This window comes from Dendrobates tinctorius, unplaced genomic scaffold (genome assembly GCF_039654945.1).
Source record: "Dendrobates tinctorius isolate UK_male_01 unplaced genomic scaffold, ASM3965494v1 ptg000157l, whole genome shotgun sequence".
Taxonomy (NCBI): domain Eukaryota; kingdom Metazoa; phylum Chordata; class Amphibia; order Anura; family Dendrobatidae; genus Dendrobates; species Dendrobates tinctorius.
Genome location: NW_027361824.1, coordinates 17,763,551 through 17,788,081, shown reverse-complemented (window position 1 = coordinate 17,788,081; position 24,531 = coordinate 17,763,551). Strand labels below are relative to the sequence as shown.

Genomic DNA, 24,531 nt, shown 5'->3' with positions numbered 1-24,531 from the left:
TTTTCGGGTATGTGACATTTTTTGATCGCTTTTTATTCCGATTTTTGGGACGCAGAATGAACAAAAACCAGCGTTTCATGAATTTCTTTTGGGGGGGTGCGTTTACACCGTTCCGCGTGCGGTAAAATTGATAAAGCGGTTTTATTCTTTGGGTCAGTACGGTTACAGCGATACCTCATTTAGGTCGTTTTTTTATGTTTTGTCGGTTTTTTGCAATGAAAACAATTTTATATAAAAAATAATTATTTTTGCATCGCTTTATTCTGCGAGCTATAACTTTTTTATTTTTTCGCTGATGATGCTGTATGGCGGCTCGTGTTTTGCGGGACAAGATGATGTTTTCAGCGGTACCATGGATATTTATATGCGTTTTTTTGATCGCGCATTATTGCACTTTTTGTTCGGTGGTATGATAATAAATCATTATTTTTTGCTTCGTTTTTATTTTTAAAGGGGTTCGCTAAAGGGGTTAACTAATGGGACAGTTTTATAGGGCGGGTCGCTACGGACGCGGCGATACCAAATATGTGTACTTTTATTGTTTTTTTTTATTTTGAAAAAATGGATTTATTGGGGAATATTTTTTTTTTTTTACTAATTTATTTAGCGATTTTTTAAAAATTATTTTTAACCCTTTTTTTTTTTTTTTTTTTACTTTATTACCTTGTCCCAGGTGGGACATCACTGTCCTGTGACAGATCGCTGATCTGTCACATCATAGATCACTGTGACAGATCAGCAATCTGTCACAGGCAGTTCTGCAGACTTCCTCATGCCTGCGCTTTGCAGGCAGTGACGAAGTCAGCTCCCTACAGGCTCCCGTCGCCATCTTGGATCTGGGGGCCTGTAGGGAAAGAGACCCCCGCAGCAGCGCTGCACATTGCGCTGCCGTGGGGGGCTCAGGGAAGCAAGGAGGGAGCCCCCTCCCTGCTGATGCTTCCCTTTAACCCCCGGTACACCGCAATGGCGTTTGATCGCGGTGTACAAGGGGTTAACGTGTCGGGGGCGGTCTGTGAGCGCCCCTGACACATAGCGCCGGGTGTCAGCTGTGATAATCAGCTGACACCCGGCCGCGATCAGGGGCGCTCACCACGTGGGCGCCGCTGATCGCTGGGACGTAATATTCCGTCCATGGTAATTAGGTCCAGGGTCACATGGACGGAATATTACGTCCATTGTAGGTAAGGGGTTAAAATCGGTGAAAATCGGCTGTCTGCCCACTTTGATGCCAATTCTCATGCCCAGAACCCATTTTTGCCAGGCTGGAGAAACCTGGTTTTGATGTAGGGCTCCCTGTTCTATATGTCTGCAGTGTGATATTAGTGGCCCAAAGTCATTTAACCCTTTCTTTAACGCTCTTTGGTGCCCATTTTTGTGCCAGTTTTATAGTTTTTGTAGCTGTTTTTAAGTGCGTTCACATCAGGGCACCTCGCTGCATTGTGTTTTATTATTGTGATGCTTATTTTTTGTTGTTAAAGCTATAAAAAATTGAAAAGAAAAAAATTGCTGAATAAGAAACTGATGAATAAAGAAACCAACTTCAGCTCCGAATAAGAAACTGGACGAATAAGAAACCAACTTCAGCCTCGTCTGCACTGGGGGAGACCCGCTGACTGCATGCAATGGGTAAGCACTGTGTACAGCAGCCCACAGCTGGACTCCTCCCTGATCACATGATTGTGACATCACCGAAGGTTCTGACATCGCTCCGGAAGCTGCTGCTGCTGCTCCTCACTGTGTAGCATTACCTTCATGGTGACTATCTGGAAAGGTAACGAGCAACGCTATGTTGGAAACTGAACAAAAAGTGTCATACCGGCGCCTGGAGACTGCTGCACAGAAGTTTGCAAAGGTGGTCATACCAACCGATTTGGAGAGATTGAAGAACCACCGGATAAATATTGAAAAGTATCAAAGGTGCAGATCATGGGAAGAGTTACACAAGGAGCATATCAATGCAGGACGTACAGTGCAGCAACTTCGAGCCAATATGCAAGACATGGAAATGCTTTTCCTAAAAGTAAGGGATGGAGATATCCAGGCCCTGACCAAAGTACTACAGCCAGTAAAAGATAAGGCTTTCGAATCCATAAGCGAATTTTTGGAGATTCACTCGAAATCTGCTAAAGATTTACATGAAGCAATTCATTGTGAAGTGTCAAACGAGGAATCGGCAAAAGAGCTGCCTTGTGAGCGCAATTCAGAAATCCAAATAGACGCAAAGTTTATTGAAATTCAAGACCCAAGTGCCTTGGAATCGTGGAATACTTTGGAAAAGGATTTATTGGACTTGAATGAAATTATAAATGAATTTTCCCAACTGGTGCATACTCAGCAGGAGAAGATTGACAGCATTGAAGACCATGTCAACGCTGCTGCTGGGAATGTTGAAGAGGGAACCAAGAACCTGGAGAAGGCATTGACATACAAGCTGTCGCTGCTTCCTGCGGCAGGGGCGCTTATTGGTGGAATAGTTGGGGGCCCTATAGGCCTGATGGCAGGATTTAAAGTGGCTGGCATTGCAACTGCAATTGGAGGTGGACTTTTAGGCTTCACTGGAGGAAAAGTTTTGCAAAAAAAAAAAGAAAATGTTGGAAGAGAACAGGTATCCAGTATAGATTACCATCTACAGGAAGAAATAAAATCCACGTAAACCATGTATGTATTTTAATAAAAGTCTTGTAAGATGTTTACCGTAAACATAATTTTTATCTAATACTGGTCATAGGTATATTTGTGATGCATGTTGGATAATCATTTTTTTGCATTATTAATTTGATTCGGTATTGTATTATATACTATTCCCCCTGGAATATATTCTCCATGTAGTGTGCTCCAGCGTCCCCAAACGGCATTTTGCTTTTCTATATGTGGTTTAAATACTGATTGATAAAATATTGTGTTTGTTTATAAGTTTTTATCCTATATACCCTTATATGGGATTGGTTGTTGTATTATTGTGAAGTGCCCCAGGTAGAATTGGACACAGGTTGATCTGACTCAATGGAAGTCAATGGGTGCAGAAACGCTGCAGAGCCGCGAAAAGAATTGACATGCTGCGGGAAAAAATAAACACTGCATGTAAAGACGGAATTTTCCGCAGCACGTGCCCGCCAATTCAGGAATGCCATTGATTAACACTGCTGAAGTAATCACTTGCGTTTTTGCGGAAACGCAACAAACCCGCAACGTTCACGCATAACCTATAAGGGTTAAAAGTTGACCTGCGATTTCTCATTTTTTCCAACAAAATTTACAAAACCATTTTTTTTAGGGACCAGCTCACATTTGAAGTGAGTTTGTTGGGGTCAATATAACAAAAAATACCCAAAAGTGACCATTCTAAAAACTGCACCCCTCAATGTGCACAAAACCACTTTCAAGAAGTGTATTATTTTTCGCAAAAAAAATTTACTTTGTAACCAAACTTTTTTATTTTCACAAGGGTAACAGGAGAAAATGGACCACAAAATTTGCTGTGCAATTTCTCCTGAGTACGCCAATGCCCCATATTTGGGGGAAAGCCATTGTTTGGGTGCATGGCAGGGCTCAGAAAGGAGGGAGCAGCGTTTGACTTTTTGAACGCAAAATTGGCTGGAATCAAGGGCGGGCACCATGTCGTATTTAGAGACCCCTGATGTACCTAAACAGTGGAACCCCACCAATTCTAACTTCAAACCTAACACAGCTCTAACCCCAACACACCCCTAACCCTATCCCGACCATAACCCTAACCACAACACCACCGTAACCCTAATCCTAACCCCAACCTTAACCCCAATCGTGACCCTAGCCCAACCCTAGCTCTAAGTCTAGCCCAAACCCTAACCATAGCTATAACCCCAACCCTAATGGAAAAAAATACATTTTTTTTAATTTTAATATTTTTACCTAACTAAGGGGGTGATATAGTGGGTAGTGGGGTTTGATTTACTATTTTTTTTTATTTTGATCACTGTGATAGGGTCTATCACAGTGATCAAAATGAACCAATAGGAGAAATTTCCTATAGTTGCTGGGTACCAGCCGGCAGATCTCGGCGGGTGCACTGCACATGCCCCCATTTTTTTCCTAGAAGACTCTGAGGGCCGGGGTACACAGCCGGAGGGATCGGGGAACACTCCATGTACTGAGGGGGCTCGGGGCACCCCATTTCTCTCTCCTCTGCTGAGCTAGATCAGAGGAGAGAGAAATAAATAGGAGATCTGACTTTTTTTTGTGGTCGCCGTTATTCCGCAACACTGGGGTCGGTAAAAACCAACCCGAATCACGTTCTCTGGGGTTTCAACTACCCCCGGTAGCCGATACCCCAGAGATTTTCCGATGCTGGGGGGGGGGTGCTATAATCTTATTTCTCAGCTCGGTTAAAAAGGGGCGCTGAGGAATAAGTACCCTTAACTGTCGCCGTTAAAAGGCGTATCTGCGGTTGTTAAGGGGTTAATATTTAGTTCATACCCTTTGGAATAAATAACGGCAATCAATCGCTTACTATAACCATCCACAAGCTTCTTACACCTCTCATCTGGAATTTTGGACAGCTCTAGGTCTCCCATATGTGAAGACGCCTTCTCCCAACAGCAATTTTGTAGCGCCTCCGTCCCAGTCCGTTCCCCGGCCCTCACCTGTTGCCTCGGGGCCGCCAATTCACTGCGGTGCCTGGTGGGGTAGCTGGTCTCCCTTCCCGTGTCTCGCGGTGCCTGCTTCTGCTTCCTGGACGCTGCACACATCCCGCAGATCTCCAGGTGCGCCACTGAGGACGCGCGCGCACTCCTGGTCTCTTAAAGAGACCGCACGCCATTTTCAAAAATAGGTTTCAGCCAATGGCTGATTGTCTTGTACTATTTCAGGCACCTCTGCCCTTAGGGAGGTGCCTGAGCAACAAGTGTTTCCTGTTGCTAGTTTTCAGGTTCCTGTACCTGCGTGTTAATGCTCTGTTAAATCTTGCTAATACTGGTTTGTCTCCTCAGTGTGTCCTATGTGTCTTCCCACACCTTCCGGGACTACGCCAGCGCCTACTGCATTTCTCCATGCCAGCAGCTGCCCGCTACCCACTTCTGCCACATATCTCCTGCCTGGTTCTCCGCTACTTGCAGTTCCTGCCTGCCAGTCCGGTCGAGTCAGCTCCACGTACCCGGGGTCTAATTGGAGGTAGCACCTTGCGTCTCTTGCACTTCCATTCTGGTCCTGTCTTAGAGGTCCTACTACGGAAGTCTGGGACTCGCTAAGTCACGCCCCCTTCGGAGCATCCCCGGGCAGTGGTCCCATGGTTCTACAAAAATTTCTATAAAAGAATGTGCACTTCACCATCCGTGCCTCCGTTTCCTTTTGTTACAAATTTTAAGATCTCTCCACAGGTGATCAATGGGATTTAGATCCGAGACTCATTGCTGCAACTTTAGAACTCTCCAGCGCTTTGTATCTATCCATTTCTGGTGTTTTCTTAAAGTATGTTTGGGATGAATGTCCTGCTGGAAGACCCATGACCTAGGACGCAAACCCTGCTGACACTGGACACTACATTGTGACCCAAAATCCATTGGTAATCTTTAGATTTTGAGAGATGCCTTGAGCACAGTCAAGGCACCCAGTGCCAGAGGCAGCAAAACAGCCCCAAAATATCTTTGAATCTCCACCATATTTGACTGTAGGTATTATGTTCTTTTCTTTGTAGGTCTCATTCCGCTTTCAGTAAACAGTAGAATGATGAGCTTTAACAAAAAGCTCCAACTTGGTCTCATCCGTCCACAAGATGCTTTCCTAGAAGGATTTTGGCTTACGTATATTTTGGCAAACTGCAGTGTAGCTTTTTATGTCTCTGTGTCAGCAGTGGGGCCTACTGGGTCTCCTGCCATAGCGTTTAATTTAATTCAAATGTTGCAGGACAGCTTGAATTTGTTTGGAGCTTGATTGGGACTGCTTATCCACTATCCAGACTTGTAACCTTTCATCAATTTTTCTTTGCTGTCCATGTCCTAGGAGATTAGCATGTTTACAGTGCCATGGGCTATAACATTTTTGATTATGTTGTGTACTGTGGAGAAAGGAACATCAAGATCTCTGGAGATGGACTTGTAACCTTGAGATTATTGATATTTTTCAACAATTTTGGTTCTCAAGTCCTCAGACAGATCTCTTCTCCTTTTTTTGTTCTCCATGCTTGGTGTGGCACACACAGACACACAATGCACAGATTGAGCCAACTCCTCCACTTTTTATCTGGTTTCAGTGATTTTCATATTGCCCACACCTGTTACTTGCCACAGGTGAGTTTGAATGATCATCACATGCTTGAAACAAAAGATATTTACCCATAATTTTGGAACGGTATCAAAACAATTTTTCAGGGTCATATTGTTGTTTTTTTTGTGTAAGATTGTGTCCAATTTGCCTTTTTTATCTTTGTATTTTTGTGTTGTTCCAATACACACAAAGGAAATAAACCTAACAAAACGTGTAATTGCAATAATTTTCAGGGAGAAACACTTAATTTTCTAGAACAATTTCAAGGGTACCAACACTTCCTTCCAATATAGCGCTAATGACCCCATATGGTAAATGCTGTAAAAACTAAGACATGCAATCCCTGCATGTGTTGCGGTTGTTGAACAGTAGTGAGACGCGCAGCTGCAGAGACTCGAACATATTTTTTCAGCACGCCGAAGATACTTGGTTAGCTCCCAAGCATGCTCAGAAAATACCGTATTTTTCCGACCATAAGACGCACTTTTTTCCCCAAAAATTTTTGGGGAAAGTGGGGGGTGCGTCTTATGGTCGCAATATACTAACCTCCGGGGCTCTGCGGTGCGGTGGTGGCAGCGGGCGGGGCTCTGCGGTGCGGTGGTGGCGGCGGGCTGTGCTCCGGTGCAGGGAAGAGATCTGAACCTGCGCATGCGCCGTCCCCGGACCGGCGCCCATCTTTCCGGCGTCCCTGTTCCCGGAGGCCACCGCAACATGGCGGCGGCCAGCAAGGGATGTGCGGGGGCCTCCGGGCTGCGAGGAAATGCCAGCGGAGCCGCCGCCCCTGCACCGGAGCACAGCAGCCGCCACCCTCACCCCGCAGAGCCCACCTGCCCCAGCTCAGCACAGCCCACCTGCCCCAGCAAAGCTGCCCCAGCCTCAGCAAACCTGCCCCAGCACAGCTGCCCCACCCCAGCCCCAGCACAGCTGCCCCTGCCCCAGCACAGCTGCCCCAGCCCCAGCACAGCCCACCTGCCCCAGCGCACGAGCCTGGACCACTGAATGACCCCTATGACCACTCCTCCACCTGTGCCGGATCCCTTCCCAGGTAAGCTGAATTCGGACTGTAAGACGGACCCCCATTTGACACATTATTATTTTTTTCCCTATTTTCCTTCTGAAAATTGGAGTGCGTCTTATGGTCCGATGCGTCTTATAGCCCGAAAAATACGGGTAACTTCACAAATATCTGAAGGGCTGTCACAGTGCAGGGGATCATTCTTATTCTCATTTGTACATGGAAACACGAGAAGCAATGGAATGAAACTGAAAGGTAGAAGACACACATTAGAAAAACCTTTTGCGGTGACTGAAGGTAATCCATGAGTGGAACAGGCTGCCATGAGGAGTGGTGAGTTCTCCTTCAATGGAAGTCTTCACACAGAGGCTGGACAGACATCTGTCTGGGATGATTTAGTGAATCCTGCATTGAGCCGGGGGTTGGACACGATGACCCTGGGGGTCCCTTCCAACTCGAACATTCTAGGATTCTATGATTGTTCCTCTCCTGATTTCGGCTTACAAATACCGATGAAAATTACTGACCGAATACTGAACATGTGAAGGAGACGTTAGAGCTGTTGCTGTGCATGTAAAAACATTCAAGGGGATGTAGTGCCACACCATTAATCTCAGGATGAAAGATCAGACCCTCCTCGATCATTAGATGACGATTCCCATCTTTTATGTCACAAGGACAGAACAGATGGGAATAACCCCTTTAAGATGTCTGACCGCCATTCCTCTGCTTTAAATAGGTTGTGTCGGCCTTGTCCAGCACCAGAAAGACACAGAGAAATCAATTCAGAAACGGCGCCCCCCTTGTGACCACAGGCTGTGTGTGGTATTACAACCAAGCGTCACATCCCTTCAGAGCTGCAATACCAGACACAACCTGCAGATAAAGGTGGCGCTGTTCCTGAAATAAAGCAGCCATGTGTGGGGTTTTTTCTCTAATCCTGGATAACACCATTAACTAGAGTTCTGATTTTCTAATTTTGCTTCATTTCTACGCCATTTTCTGGATCTCTGCTGACTGTCACTGAATGGAAGCCAAGTGCAACACTCAAATCTGTGATTTGTTACCTGGAGTGTGGGAAGCCAGAAAAAAAAAGAGAAGCGCATTCTACACTGATATACTGCAGCAAACCCTCAGCTCTGAAAAAAACAGAAGCGTCTTTTAGTTTCCACTCACACAGTGAGAGCTCGAGGTGTGACACTGTCACATTATTTACTGATGTGACCCTTCTTTATCGCACTGACCGGGTTCACTGAGTCTTTTCCCGGCGCCGCACCGGGCATAAAGCGTTGCTATGGTTTCCACAGCCAAACCGGAAGTGACGTTGAGCGCGGCGGGTACATCTGCGTCACTTCCGGTCTGCGCCTGTCAAGTTTTAGGGCGGCGCGCGGTGCTTGCTGGGAGCAGGTCGCAGCCTGGACCTGGTCACGTGGTGTTTGGCACGGCGGCACTCGCTCGGTCAGTCATGCTGGGAGTGTTGAGCAGTTTCCCGCCGCCCGAGGACGAGGAGGATGTGAGGCGGCTGCAGCCCCGGACTGAGGCGGTGTGGGGCGGGCACCGGTTGGGGACCGGGACCCTGTATATCAACATAAGGTGAGAGGGAGCCGCCGGCTGCCATTGTGGATGGCCTGTGCTGGTCTTTACTGGCTCCTGGGGATTTCTGGTGACAGGGAGTTCGGCTTCTCGTGGTGTCACCCAGCTTTCCCAGGAGCAGAGAGACAAGTTCATGTCCTTGTGACAACTGTCAGGTTCTCAGCTCATTTGTTCTCCTTGTAGTCGGTTGTCGTGGCTGAACGGCTCCGGTCTCGGCTTCTCCTTGGAATATCCGTCCATTAGTCTCCACGCCATCTCCAGAGACACCGCCAGCTACCCGGAGGAGCACATCTACGTGATGGTGGACGGCAAGATGGTCAACGGCAAGGTAGTCGGTGAGTATAGAGAGAGCGTGTGTGCACAGCCGAATAGTGAGCGCCGCTCTGGGGTAATATCTGTACACAGTGACTGCACCAGCAGAATAGTGAGTGCAGCTCTGGAGTATAATACAGGGTGTAACTCAGGATCAGTAATGTAATGTATGTACCCAGTGACTGCACCAGCAGAATAGTGAGTGCAGCTCTGGGGTATAATACAGGATGTAACTCAGGATCAGTAATGTATGTACACAGTGACTGCACCAGCAGAATAGTGAGTGCAGCTCTGGAGTATATAATACAGGATGTAACTCAGGATCAGTAATGTATGTACACAGTGACTGCACCAGCAGAATAGTGAGTGCAGCTCTGGAGTATAATACAGGGTGTAACTCAGGATCAGTAATGTAATGTATGTACCCAGTGACTGCACCAGCAGAATAGTGAGTGCAGCTCTGGGGTATAATACAGGATGTAACTCAGGATCAGTAATGTATGTACACAGTGACTGCACCAGCAGAATAGTGAGTGCAGCTCTGGAGTATATAATACAGGATGTAACTCAGGATCAGTAATGTATGTACACAGTGACTGCACCAGCAGAATAGTGAGTGCAGCTCTGGAGTATAATACAGGATGTAACTCAGGATCAGTTATGTATGTACACAGTGACTGCACCAGCAGAATAGTGAGTGCAGCCCTGGGGTATAATACAGGATGTAACTCAGGATCAGTAATGTATGTACACAGTGACAGCACCAGCAGAATAGTGAGTGCAGCTCTGGAGTATAATACAGGATGTAACTCAGGATCAGTAATGTATGTACACAGTGACTGCCCCAGCAGAATAGTGACTGCAGCTCTGGGGTATAATACAGGATGTAACTCAGGATCAGTAATGTAATGTATGTACACAGTGACTGCACCAGCAGAATAGTGGGTGCAGCTCTGGGGTATAATACAGGATGTAACTCAGGGTCAGTAATGTATGTACACAGTGACTGCACCAGCAGAATAGTGAGTGCGGCTCTGGGGTATAATACAGGATGTAACTCAGGATCAGTAATGTATGTACGCAGTGACTGCACCAGCAGAATAGTGAGTGCAGCTCTGGGGTATAATATAGGATGTAACTCAGGATCAGTAATGTATGTACACAGCGACTGCACCAGCAGAATAGTGAGTGCAGCTCTGGGGTATAATACAGGATGTAACTCAGGATCAGTAATGTATGTACGCAGTGACTGCACCAGCAGAATAGTGAGTGCAGCTCTGGGGTATAATATAGGATGTAACTCAGGATCAGTAATGTATATACACAGTGACTTGTCAGCGCCGGGATTTCTTCTTATAGTCACCAACCTCGGGTAAAGCTCATTTAGAGCTTCTCTTACCTAGGATCCTAGGAGTGGAAGAATAAAGAGAGAGACACAGGTGGCTTGTCTTTCAAGTTAATCTCCTTTATTGGGAGGGTCAGGGTAGATCTTTTATAGTAAATCAGAAAGAGGAAATGAACAAATATGGATACTTCCGTAATGTTGTGTAACAATTCAAAATGGTGGATACTTGGCAAAAACAATAGTTATATAACAGAAATGTCAAAGTATATTATGTGTTAGTCTAGAAGATATATTTAATTGGAGGTGATGGGAGTTTTTGGCATTTCCCTTTTATTAATTTAACAATTCGTGGAACTACATCCTGCTAGTGTGTTTTGGCCAGAAACTGGATTTGGCCTCAACATATTTAAACATTTATTATGAGAGAGATTTGGAACTGACCACTGGCAGAATTATCCTATCACGTAGACAGATGATAACAATTAAAATGATGTCATGGGTTATAAGTTTTTCAGTGAGTTTAGAGAACTAGGATTAACCATTTCTTTGACAACTCCCCTCTTTTTATTATCTGTCTACCTTTACATCTATCTCACCTTACCTTTATCCAAGGCCTGCAAGATAACCCTACTTCACAAAATACATGGCTTGTCCTATGTATATCATGGGATACCAGTCCTTCTGTGTATCCATTCAGATTATACCTGTGAATCAGACCTCCTTTCCCTACTTCTCTTTAATTTATTGCCCTATCTCAGAGGAATACAGATTTTATTGAGGGGAGTTTTATGTCTGTTTTGTGTGTAACATGTTAATAAGATATAGTAAATTCATAATTACTGTAATACATTATAACATATATTTTGATATATTAGTATATATATATATATATATCTTTATTCATTAGTAAGTGTTAATCATTTAAAGTCCATAATGCATGTAATCTTTATCATTGTAGTTCTTTGTAGAGCCTTTGTCTTTGCTCAAACCAGTGGTTTTCCACAATGCATACAATCCGCCAAGTCTACTGAAGTTTGCTTGTTGCAGAATATACAGTCATGCTGAACAGTGGTTATGAAGGTCGTCATCACTTGGGTTTGCTTTATATCAGTCAGTATTGATTCTAGCTTTGTTTACCTGGAAAATATTTACAATTAGAGCCAAGAATTTTCTTTATGAGTAAAACAAATATTCTCATCATTACTGCAATAACCAATATTACAAAGACTGCTTGAATTAGAAAATGAATTATTCCTGATATCCATCCGCCTATTCCTTTAAACATATTCAAAGGATTTAACCATGCGAGCCATTCAGGGAGGGGCAGGTCCTCCAGGGAATTAACCTTCCGTATTCCTTCCTTTATCAGCCTAGCTTGTTCTATGTCATGAGTGACTCTCATCAGTCCAGATGGATCGATATAGTGAGAGCATGCAGGTCCGACTACCTGACAGAATCCCCCTTGTGATGCTGTAAGATAGTCAAGCACCATAGAGTGTTGGTTAGTTATAACAATGAACTGTCTCATATAAGCAGATTCTATATTGATGGCGTCACATAAATACTCAGTTACATTATCAAAGATATCACCCAATTCTTCTATCATCTGAGCATTTCTTAGAGTTCCGAACATAATTCCCAAAGGACCAGTGAGAACCATCCCAGTTTTAAGATACCATGGAGTGTGCATTAAATGCTTGGGTGGCTATGGAGAGGGTGCACTACGCTTTGCTATCATGTGATCAGGGACATTTTTATAAGGGAAATCATTCTCATTCCATACCCAGGTGACTGGCTCTAATCTAGCCAGTGCACATGCACCTTCAGCTCCTTTAGGAATCCTCCTAAGATAATCACAGTGAAAAGCAAGAATGGATAGCATTTCCCAAATTCCATTCTTTTAATTCTTGTAGAATTTCTTGCAGTAAGACGTGTGAATCCAGGCAGACTTTCCTTCCAGCTTAACACATGTGGGCATGATCAGCTGGACTTGGTAGGGTCCTTCAAAGTGAGGATCTAGACTTTTCCTCAGGTGCTTTCGCGTTACCATCCAATCTCCAAGCTTAAGGTCATGCGAGCCTGATAAGGAGGACGGATCTGGAAGGGAACTGAAAACACGCGTATGAATTTGCTGCAACACCTGTTGTAATACGCCCACATAGGCCGTAATATTTGAATGAGAGGCCTGCATCTGCTGGGGAAAGTACAATCCTGTCTTGGGAGGGCTCCCAAACAATGCATCATATGGACTTAAACTTGTCTTTCGGTTGGGAGTTACCCTAACAGTGTACAATGCAATGGGAAGACACTCAGTCGATGGTTTACCTGTTTCTGCCATTGCTTTCTGAATTTTCAATTTCAGTGTACCATTTAACCTTTCCACCCTGCCACTGCTCTGCGGATGATAGGGAGTGGGAAATGATTGCTCCATTCCTAAGGCTCAGGTGATCCCTTGGCACACTTGTGATGTGAAATGACTACCTTGGTCACTTTCAATTACCTCTGGCACTCCAAACCTGCAAACAACTTCTGACATTAGCTTTTTAACCACAGTTCATGCATGTGCATGAGCACAGGGCCATGACTTTGGCCAATTGGAGAAAAGATCCACACATACCAGCGTATATTCATAGTTGCTTACTCTTGGAAGCCGAATGAAATCAATCTGCAGTCGCTGAAAAGGGTGCAATGGCCTGGGGGTGCATTTTGGTGGCACCTTCACTGTTTTTCCCACATTATGGCATGTGCAGATTATACATCCCTGTACGAATTTTGCAGCAGCATAATGGAACCCTGGTGTGACCCAACTTGCTTTTACCTGGCTTACCATTCCATCCTTGGATTGGCGTGTTAATCCGTGGGAGAGGGAGCATACCATAGGGAACAGCGCCCTAGGCAAGCAATATCTACCGTCCGCTCTCCACAATCCATCTTCTTCCTTCGCACCTGTGTGCCTTTGTCATTCTTCCTTTTCTGGTGCAGAGACCTGTTCTTGCAGGCTCTGGAGTAATTGAAGATCCACCTCCCCCGACACCTGTACAGTGTATGTTCCTGCGGGAAGAGGGAATAAAGCAGCAGCCTTGGCTGCAATATCAGCTCAGTTATTACCTTCAGCCTCCTTAGTGCGCTCCTTAGTGTGAGCTTGCACTTTCACTATAGCAACTTTCTTTAGGCAGCTCCAATGCTCTGAGAAGCTGGGCCACCAATTCTGCATTTTTAAATGGGCTTACCAGAGGAACCAACAAACTTTCTGCTCTTCCATATGGGACCATAATCATGGCAGATGCAAAATGCATAGCGGCTATCTGTAAAATTATTTTCTGTCAAATGTTCAGCGATTACACACACGTCAGCAAGTGCTTTCAATTCAGCTTCTCAAGTAGACATCCTAGAAGGCAAAGCTTTACTTTGTACCACCTTATATTGATCAACTATTGAATAAATAACCTGTATAAGGTACTTCATTTTGATAAACCTGTGACACATCTATATAAAACTCTTGATCTACATTAGGGATTGGTGTCTCTTGCACATTGGCAAGTAGCCATGTTAAAAATACAGTATACCCTTAGCATGTCCCCCCATTCATGACAGTGCAAATAGAACCCCTCTTTTGCTTTCGAGGTCAGTTGGCATGACTTCTCTACAGTAGCTGGTCAGCCCCAGGAATATACTCAGTGGCAGATGGAACTGAGCTCCATTGCTTGGCTTATGGCTTTTTCTTCTGGTGTTATGTGTTTCAACTGAAGTGAAATGCAATGACCTAAGAAAACAACTTTTTCCTTTGCTATTAGCAGTTACCTCTTTAGACCTTACCTCTTTAGACCTTACATACTTCATGGTACAAAAATATTAACAAGGAAGCCTTTTCCATTAAACATACAGTACCTGTTTGATCTCTCTGCTCAGGGGATATCGTCTAATACGCACCGGTAGTTTCTGGCTTCAATCTAATGAATACTTTTACTATCCTAAACCAACACCTGTCTTATCCTTTACCCATACTGCAGCTGGTATCTGCTCGAGCATTTGCATTATTTCCTCATCTTGGTCAGTTGCAGTTTTTCTCGCCATCTAGCTAAATTAGCAACATCATTGTGAGAGGGTTTCTTCAGACAATGGGCCTGTAACAGTAATGCCTTTCTTCCAAACTTAATAAAAAAAACTGCATTCATAGTACTCAGGATATCAGCACCTATCAAGATTATAGGACATTTATCTTTGACTAGTAATTATGCACACAAGTATGTAGTATGTGCTATTCACACATTCATAGGTTTTGTTTCATACAAGGGATGATCTATTCCACCTGCTCCTAATCCCTGTACCATTTTCCCTGTCATGAATTGTGGTAAACAAAAGATCCTGAGTTTGAATTGTTGTGGCATATCCTTTTACTTATATATTATAGTACGGCTCACCCCGTATCAATTAAATATTTCATTTGTTTCCCAGGAGGACATTTCAATTATGTCATAGTGATTGGACCATCCCGTGGGGGAACCATTATTCTGGTTTACACTTCTCTGGATTTGTTATCCCATCTTTTCTTTTCTTCTCTCTCCACTGTTACCCTGTGATGTATACCTATACCTGCCACCTGGACCACAGTTTTCACAGCATTCACTATTGCATTATTAAATGCATCCGGAGTTATATTCACCATAACAGGAGTTGCCTTCTGCTGTTTCTTTACTTTCCTATTGTTAATCTGGTCCTCTATCCCCTAAACATGGGAAGCGATTGTATATACATTCTGACTGTACTCTCATCATTTCTGTTCTCAGATCTTCCTTCAATCCTATCAGTAACATATTTTTACAAATCTAGCTTCTCTGGGGTTGTCTGCAAGTGTAATGTAAAATGTTTCCTCATTTTCTCCCCTCCGTAGGAACTGCTTGGGGCTGTTCCTTACCGGAGTGGAGAAACTGTCTGTGAACCCCTGTGGCAACCCAAGGGTAACAAGTATAGAGGAGAAGCATCATATACAAGTCAGCTAGTTTGCATCTGCGGAGACATGGGGATCATTCCTCCCCCCCGTGTTTGGCACCTATGGGACCTCTGGCTGATGGTATATCACCAGGGTCTACCAGACATGGGGTGTATAGAATTATACAGATGTTAAGGCTGCAGAAATCTCCTGTCAGCACATAACTTCGCTCTTTGGGCTGCTTAAGGGGGGAGCCGGTCTCATCCCCTCCGCTACTACAGGGGCGGAGGGAGCTGCGGAAGCACAAACTGATCTTGAGAAGGGGGAGCAGCCTGTGTGTGGAGACGCTGCAGATTGCCTGACATACAGTACATTCTCTCTAACGTCATCACATTTAGTATTAACTTCATCATTCATCATAACTTCTTAGTAATAACGTCATCATTCTTAGTATTAAAACAGACCATATCATTCAGAGGTTCTGATCCACGCTGCAACTTGCACACCATAATCACATTTTCCAATCCATACAGCATGCTCCTTACTTAAACACTCGTATCTCTCAGCATCCAAAAATCAATTCCTTGGCACTTCTGCCTTTTCAAGAATTGTCAGCGGTATCGTTAACTGCTTCATAATCCTGCAGGTCCTTTATCTTATATCTCGGATCCGTAGTCTGTCCTGACCATGTGTGCCTAGCACCCATAACAGCTGTCAAAGGTAGCGACCCCTGTCTTCAGCCCCGTTATGTACCTAGTGTGCCCAGCACCCATAACAGCTGTCAAAGGTAGCGACCCCTATCTTCAGCCCTGTTATGTATTAGTGGGATCCCACTGGTCTACCTACAATAGCCAGCAATCCCACTATCAAAGCAATAACATAAACCGCAGCTCTCTGTTCTGTCCTGATGCTGATACATACTCTCCCAAACAATTAGACAGATTACTGTCAACAACACAGTTCCAAACACAAGCGCTGTATACTCCTCATACAGCAGAATCAGAACCTGGATTCTCGCTAGACTCTGAGCATGCCAAATCTATTCCTGAGTCTGTTTTAGAGAAATCAAAATAATAATCATGTGAAACCATATCTTGCCACCTTGGCATGTACCATCTAGTCTCTAAGATGTATGACCAACTTTTTACATGACAAGAGAATACTCTATACAACTTATTTACTCTCTTGTACTGATGGGGAACAACTGGCGTCAAATGTATTCTTTCCAGAAACCAATCAGATCTTAATCTTCTCACACTTTACTATAGTAACCGAATGCAAACAATTTTCACATGACATGTAACACGTACACTTCACAGACTAGTATTCATCTCAAAGTGTCTCAAAGCCACCAGGCAATAACTGGCTCCTGCACTTCCAAATCTTCGCTATCTCACAATTGACCGGGATATCTCGAGGTACTCTAAAATGAATATTTATAGTCAAAATATACACGCTCACAGGTCCAAGCCACGTTATGCCTGCCCACCAACCAACTCCTCCAGTAATCTTTTCCTCAGACTTCCAATAACGTGGGGTTTTCAGATTCACACCAAACAATCAACCAATTCTTATCCTTTTACTACTTACCAACTGGATTCTGCCCCTTGTAGGACTGCAACTACTGGTAACATTTGAGTCACTAAGAGAGATTTCCCTACTAACACTCAAAGGGGCGGAGGGAGCTGCGGACACAGACTGCGCTGTAAAGGAGGGGCTGCTGCTCGTCCCTGCGCTACCTGATTTCTCCCTCTCCTATTCTGGGCGAACTCCCTCTCGTAATCAGTATTAAAATATGGAATCATGTTGCTCAGCTGTTCTCATCCATGGGGCCACTTGCTTCTCATAACCATGTTTCTTAATCCATTTATCATGTTCTCTGCTAAATCGCTTCCATCTCTCAATCTCAACAGCGCAGCTTAGTTCTCCACAACACTGATATAGCAACATATCAAGACAGCATTATCAGTACTACTTATCAATTAACATTTGACAAGGCATCAACAAACAATAGAAGAATAAAAGTTAGAACAAACATAAACCAAGTATAGCAAAGCAGGATCAAGACAATTTGATTGCAATATTTTCAATATTAACAAACACTGATATCATTACAAACAGAAAGACAGGAACCTTTATTACAGATACAGACAAAACAAATGGAAAATCATCGCACTTCATCCTGAAACAAAACAATTGTTAACAGCACTTTTGGTCTATTGCCCGGTCTTTGCTTTGCAACAACAATTAAGCACACAATATTAGAATGTTAAGATGGTTAGTATTTTTAGACAGATGAACAAGTGCAAATATGCAACAACAGACAAAAACGCAAAATAGATTAAAGCAAAGAGAAAAAAAAAATAAAATAATAAACCTAAATTTTGTTACCCGAGGGGATTCCCATTCAAAGATCCAGACAGACTGACCTACCTACCTTGTCTGAGGGAGACAAGAAAGGATGCGAGCAAAAATGCTCACTTACCCGGGTCCTCTTTCTGCTCTCCCTCCGACAAAGCAAGGCAATCTTTTTCAGTCCAAATCGATAGTTAAAGGGGAATGCAATCTCGCTGGGGCCTCCAAGTTGTCAGCGCCGGGATTTCTTCTTATAGTCACCAACCTCGGGTAAAGCTCATTTAGAGCTTCTCTTACCTAGGATCCTAGGAGTGGAAGAATAAAGAGAGAGACACAGGTGGCTTGTCTTTCAAGTTAATCTCCTTTATTGGGAGGGTCAGGGTAGATCTTTTATAGTAAATCAGAAAGAGGAAATGAACAAATATGGATACTTCTGTAATGTTGTGTAACAATTCAAAATGGTGGATACTTGGCAAAAACAATAGTTATATAACAGAAATGTCAAAGTATATTATGTGTTAGTCTAGAAGATATATTTAATTGGAGGTGATGGGAGTTTTTGGCATTTCCCTTTTATTAATTTAACAATTTGTGGAACTACATCCTGCTAGTGTGTTTTGGCCAGAAACTGGATTTGGCCTCAACATATTTAAACATTTATTATGAGAGAGATTTGGAACTGACCACTGGCAGAATTATCCTATCACGTAGACAGATGATAACAATTAAAATGATGTCATGGGTTATAAGTTTTTCAGTGAGTTTAGAGAACTAGGATTAACCATTTCTTTGACAGACTGCACCAGCAGAATAGTGAGTGCAGCTCTGGGGTATAATATAGGATGTAACTCAGGATCAGTAATGTATGTACGCAGTGACTGCACCAGCAGAATAGTGAGTGCAGCTCTGGGGTATAATATAGGATATATTATACATTTTAAGCCTTTTTTTATTTATCTTATGTGTTTGTTGTAGACGGTGATGGAAACGAAGCAAATATGAACGATCAGGGAGAAGATAACGAGGAGGAGGATGACGAAAACGATGAGGAGCCAATCACTGAAATCCGCTTTGTTCCTGAGAATAAGTCTGACTGTAGGCATCTTATTGGTGGATTTGGATTATGTGATGTTTTCTTGTCTCTGTATTCAGTCTCCTGTGTCCTGATTTCAGTGGAGGAGATGTTCAATGCCTTGTGTTACTGTCAGGCCTTCCACCCTGATATCGACGATGAATATTCATCGGACGACTTTGAAGGAGAAGAGTATGATGTGGAGGCACACGGTGAGCTATCTTCTTATATAAGTCTGTTGTATAAGGAGAAACTGCAAATTTCTAACGTACGTTGTCTGTCTTGCTGTTTTTCAAAACTGTGCTTGCTGTCAATTAGTAAAAAGCAGAGCCGCCATCAGGGTATTACTGCCATTACTGGTTTATGGGACTGAGTGACACATGCTGCTCAGCTGAGTCACTGTATAAACACCCTGGCAAACTGTGCGGCACACTGGGGCCTGGGGTTACTTTGTTTTATTAAGCCCACACGCTTCCACCAGGCCCCAATCGCTCATAGCCACAGCTACTTGCATTGTCTGGGTGCAGCACAGTGGGCCGGCCACGTCTGACATCAGTGACGTCAGAGGCTGCCGTACTATTGTCTGTTCCTAAGCTGCCGGCTCTTGTGATACATTATATACAGGAGTTGAGGGCCCAGAAATGATGAGGTGCACGCGTCCATATGTCCCTTCTCCCATTCGCCCGCCCACCCGCTTCTCGTGCCCCTCTACCTGCTCTTGCATTGTAAAGTTGGAGGTAGTCTCTGTCCTCCATACAAACTACTATGTATTGCTGAGTTCATCCCTACTGACTGATGCCTGCCTGCAATAAGGTACACCTGCCTGTCTTAAAGGTATATTCTAGCAACCTAATATTTCTTATAACTTTTTTGCCATTGATGTAGATGTTAGGATTTTGTTTATTGAGGTGCAAGTTTGTAGTTTTTGATGCCACCTTTTTTATCAGAATTCTGTTCTTCCTGACGGCTTAGTTGTATCTTTCCCATTTATCATCATATATGTTACCTTTTTGGGGTACACATAAATTTCAGATTAATTTATTAACTTTCTGAGGGGGTTGAGAAAAACGCCAATACCGCCACTGATTTTTCACTTTGTAAATTTTGCAACATAACTTTATTCTCTGGGTCAGACTGACAGGGCCACTATCAGGGTATTACTTGTGTATGAGTCGGTACGATTTATAGTGATAACAAATAATTTTACATTATGCTACTTGTTCCCCTTTTCAAAGTGTTTTTTTTTTTTTTTTTTTTGCGCAGCCTCTCACAATCCATAACTTTATTTGTCTTCTTATGGAGCTGTCCACCTTTGCTGCATAATGACATCTGCATGTCACTAAACATGAGAACATTTGTAGAAAACTCTCCCAAGGGAATAAATGGGGTCCCCTATAATGTCTTGTGCTATATATACATGCATATGTCGATATTTCCAAACAGGCAAGAGAGCAGCTTCCATAAATGTACAGAAAGCAGAGTACTATAATCTGCAAACAGAAATACAGATTACACAAAAATGATCACCATCTGGTTTCAATTAGGTTAAAAAAATGTACATGACTCATGACAATGAAGAAAAATAAAAAACCTTTTGTCGGCTGTCTTCATAATCCTCTCTGCATCCGATCCATCAGCAACATCCTTATGTTGCCGCAATAGACCAGAGAAGTTTTGGGTGTGGACATGTTGTTGCTGTCAGCCTCATTTAAGTTCCTCAGTCCTGGCTGGACACCAGATAACCGGGAACCGATGGGTTGTGATAAAAGCAGGGGGCCGGCCGGACTCCCTTCGGAACTGCCGTGTGATCTCCTCTAGGATGTCCAACCTGCGATCGGGTGTCATAGCAGTCTGTGATTTACACCATATACAGCAATACTGTGGTATTGTTGTACATGGTAAAAGATATCGGACTATCTGTAGGTTCACGTTCCCTGGGCACTGACAAAATATAAGTAAAGTGAAAAGTTTGGAAAATATTTTTTTTTATTCAAATCACCCCCCACCCCCTGTTCCCCAATAAAGATATGTAAAAAAATAAATAAAATCGCGTTTGGTAGCCACGTGTTCATAAATGTCCGATTGTATGAAAATCTAAAATGAATTAACCTGATTTGTAAAGAGTAAAAACAAAAATGGAATTTCTGATTTTTGGTTGACGCAGTTCCTCAAGAAAATTCAATGAGCGTGGTATAAACCCCAAAAATAGTATCAATAAAAACATCAGGTTACCATGGAAAAACAACGATTCTTCACACAGCTCCCATCGATTAGAAAATAAAAATGTTACAGGTTTTGGAAATTGGTGACTCGAGCTAATTTTTTTATTTCATATCCATTTCCTATATATTTTTTTTTTTCCACCACTTGATTCAAAAAAAATTTCACTTTTGGTATCTGCGTAATCGTACAGACCTGGACTATCCTATTCCCAAGTGGATCCGTGTGTGATCGTGTAAAAATTACTTTAGGTATGGGTGTAATTAAGACTAAAATAATCGATTTTTGTTTTCTTTGCTTCCTCCAGAACAAGGACTGGGTGACATCCCCACATTTTATACCTATGAGGAAGGTTTGTCCCACCTCACTTCTGAAGGTCAGGCTACTCTGCAGCGGTTAGAAGGCATGCTGGCCACTTCCATTGCCAATCAGCACACCATGGCCGGGGTCCGCACTGAAGGATCGGCGGTGGATTATGAAGGTAAACTTAATGACTGGAGTGTAATAGTCATATTAGCTGTGTATGGGATTACACTGAGCAGCGTCTTATTGAGACGAGTCTCTGCATCAGGGGTTGATGCATTCACACAAAGAACACTGCAGTGTAAAACAGCAACGCCCATACCATCCAGACCTCTTGCAAAAAATGTGCAATCTATGTCTTGTGGTTTGGGTGTCAAATGCTGGCAGAGGTTCCTGTACCCTCACTGTAATGCCGCCTTGTGCTTTCTAGATGGCATGGACGTGGAGGCTGCACCCACAGAGGCTGGACAGTTTGAAGATGCAGACGTTGATCACTGACTGTTTGCACTTACGTGAGCACCGTAAGTAGCGTTTACTATTTTCCTGTAAGTGTAGTATGTAATTGAGCTGGAAGGAACCAAACAACCCCACACAACAACCCATAAAGAAATGATGGCAATATAAATAGCTAGTAGCTGTGGTATGTACCCTTGTTACGTCTGTACCCATTTCCCTGGATATTGCACCGGTGGGTATCCCCTGTATATTCCTTGAGATCCCCGCACTCTTGCTATGTATCACTCAGTCCATCCTTATTTTACACAGATTTTCCCCCCTACTCATTAATACTGGTGTCCTGCAGTGTCTCTGATCACACAGTCCCCGTTAGCCAGTCCTCAGCTCTGACGACGATCATGAGGCATGACGTTTATAACTGCATTGCATTAGTCTTTCCAGCGTCGTTATGTGTGTAACAAACCACTGCTGTATCCTCAGATGCAGGAGGATTCGCTGTGTGCAGCTCCAATCACCATGTGCCATCATCGTCATTTCATTAGACTGTAGTCATTCCGAGGATAGTCCGCATCCTGGACGCTATGTGCCGACTCCTAAGCAACAGATTTATTTTTTAGACTGGAATTAATAGCTGACAAGTTTGGATGCCAGCGACCTCCCCAGGTTTACCAGATGGCCAGAACTCCTGAAGAAGCATCAATTGGGGTCCGTAGCGCTTACTAGGACTGTAGTCTCCAGTCACCTCGCACTGGATTATCTGCTTTGTTTGGTTTGTTTTCTTTTATATCATGCTGGACCTTAATTTGGAAACTTGAGTCCCTTGTTCATTTAATAGGATTTGGACTGGAGAGCATCAAGCACTTCTGTAGAACCGACCGTATTTGTAAGAGTTCTTAATATGGTCTAATAAACTAGGTTTTGTATCAAGTGGTATCAGGACCGTTCTGTATTTATAGCTTTGTACACATTGTACGAACACAAACCTGTGGGGTGGGGCTGTTTTGTCAGGAGTGACGTGTGTCTGTTTCGGCGCCCCCATACACTATAGTTAGCTGTTTTGTAAATATATTTTTTTATTGATCACCCATAACCGAACCACGAAAGAGAGGGGGTCTGCCCTTCAAGGACTGGAAACCTACAAGCTAAAAAGTTGGCACCTCTCCCTCACATTGGTTGGCTTCCTGTCCTTGATGGGTGGGAGGGGGATTCCTACAAATGTACCTCAAGACCGGAGATTGTTTTCCAGGCCCGGCAGGTTGGCTCAGGCAGCAGTATCTTCCCTGCCTTAGCCGGTGCGGGATCCCTAGAAGCGCCACAGTTGGTCCAAGGTGACTTTCACCTTGTATTCAGGCTTAGGTGAGCGGCAACCTGGGCGCGGCGATGGGCTGCTCTGGTGCAGCTAGTTGCCCACTGGCACATGCCGGCTGGCATGTTCAGAGGTCTGGAGCCACACCTTTCTGAGGCACTCCTGGATGACGTGGGCCTGGGGGCGTGACCGTAACTGCTCTGGAGCCTGATGACCTGGAACTTCCGGGGGTACCGGAGAAGCCTGGAGGTGCGGACAGTAGCTCTGCTCCGGCATTTAAGGGCAGCAAGAGTTTGGGTTCAGCGCTTCCTTGCTCAATGTCTGCTGCAGGATAATGCATGTCTCCAAGCAGCAGCCTGATGTGGAGTGTTGTCATCCTCTTGTTAGTATTGGTGACAACCGTATCTGTGAGAGTGGGAATTCGGCAAGAAGTAGCAGATCCAGTCAGAGGAGCTCTAGGAAATTGGACAAGTCTTCAGCATCCTGAGATGTTCCCCTCTTAAGGTACTGTCACACTAAGCGATATCGCTAGCAATATCGCTATAACTTGTGACGTTATAGCGATATTGCTAGCGATATCGCTGTGTGTGATACTTACCTACAACCTGCTGGTAATCGCTGACCGCGTGAGAACGTCCAGGACTGTTTCTCGTCAGCTTCCTGCTGTGATGACGAGCGACGCGTGGATACGGGTGGGAGGGTGCAGGATCGCCTGGTGTGACAGGTAAGTAGCGACCCCCGTCCCCAGCGATGTCGCTAGTGAGATCTGCCTGTGTGGCAGCTCACTAGCGACCACTTAGCGATGCACCAGCGATCCTGACTGCGTCATATCGCTGGTCGGGATCGCTGGTACATCGCTAAGTGTGACAGTACCTTTAATCCAGTACCGTTTGATTGCCTCGCTCTGGTAAGTGATCTTTGTGAAAGTTCTCTTGGTGATAAGGCTTTTTCCTATCCTGTCTTTTTTTTTTTTTTTTTTTTTTTCTTCCAAGCTAAAGTGTACACTTTGCAGAAATGTATTGCCCGATTCCTACCAAAAAAAGACTGCCAGTCTTGTATAGATTAGACAGTAGAGGAAGAAATCCCTAACTTTGCCAGTGACTTAAGGCCCATCATGAGGGCAAAAGTTAAAGAATTCCTAAAATACCTCTCAGGAAGAGCTTTATAGGGGGAAGAAGGGTAAAAAGGCTAGGCAGTTATCCCCTGGGTCAGACATGTCAAGTATTTCAGACAATGATGCCATCCTCGTCTGCCAGTTACTCAAACAGTAACACTGGACAAACTCATAAAGGTAGAGAGGGCTACATTGAATATAGACGAGTCCAAACCTGAAAAATCGATACAGGACATAATGTTTGGAGGGTTAGATCAGAAGAGGCGTAGG

The 24,531-nt window shown here is 44.0% G+C and overlaps 3 protein-coding genes across 3 annotated transcripts in view; 2 read left to right on the top strand and 1 right to left on the bottom strand.

Annotated features, from left to right (window-relative positions):
* The window catches only part of AAMDC (adipogenesis associated Mth938 domain containing), a 284,239-nt gene that overhangs the window by 212,312 nt on the left and 47,396 nt on the right, over positions 1 to 24,531 (bottom strand). The gene's annotated exons all lie outside the window — the stretch shown is intronic.
* LOC141051618 (syntaxin-17-like) lies at positions 1,690 to 5,306 on the top strand. The gene is made up of 2 exons (XM_073548636.1): positions 1,690 to 2,658; positions 4,968 to 5,306. Exon 1 carries the CDS (start codon positions 1,787 to 1,789, stop codon positions 2,651 to 2,653), a length of 867 nt encoding a protein of 288 aa, XP_073404737.1. The 5' UTR covers positions 1,690 to 1,786; the 3' UTR covers positions 2,654 to 2,658; positions 4,968 to 5,306.
* On the top strand, positions 8,600 to 22,768 carry CLNS1A (chloride nucleotide-sensitive channel 1A). The gene is made up of 7 exons (XM_073548635.1): positions 8,600 to 8,848; positions 9,032 to 9,183; positions 18,766 to 18,885; positions 18,964 to 19,074; positions 21,390 to 21,563; positions 21,816 to 21,906; positions 22,322 to 22,768. Exons 1-6 carry the CDS (start codon positions 8,721 to 8,723, stop codon positions 21,881 to 21,883), a joined length of 753 nt encoding a protein of 250 aa, XP_073404736.1. The 5' UTR covers positions 8,600 to 8,720; the 3' UTR covers positions 21,884 to 21,906; positions 22,322 to 22,768.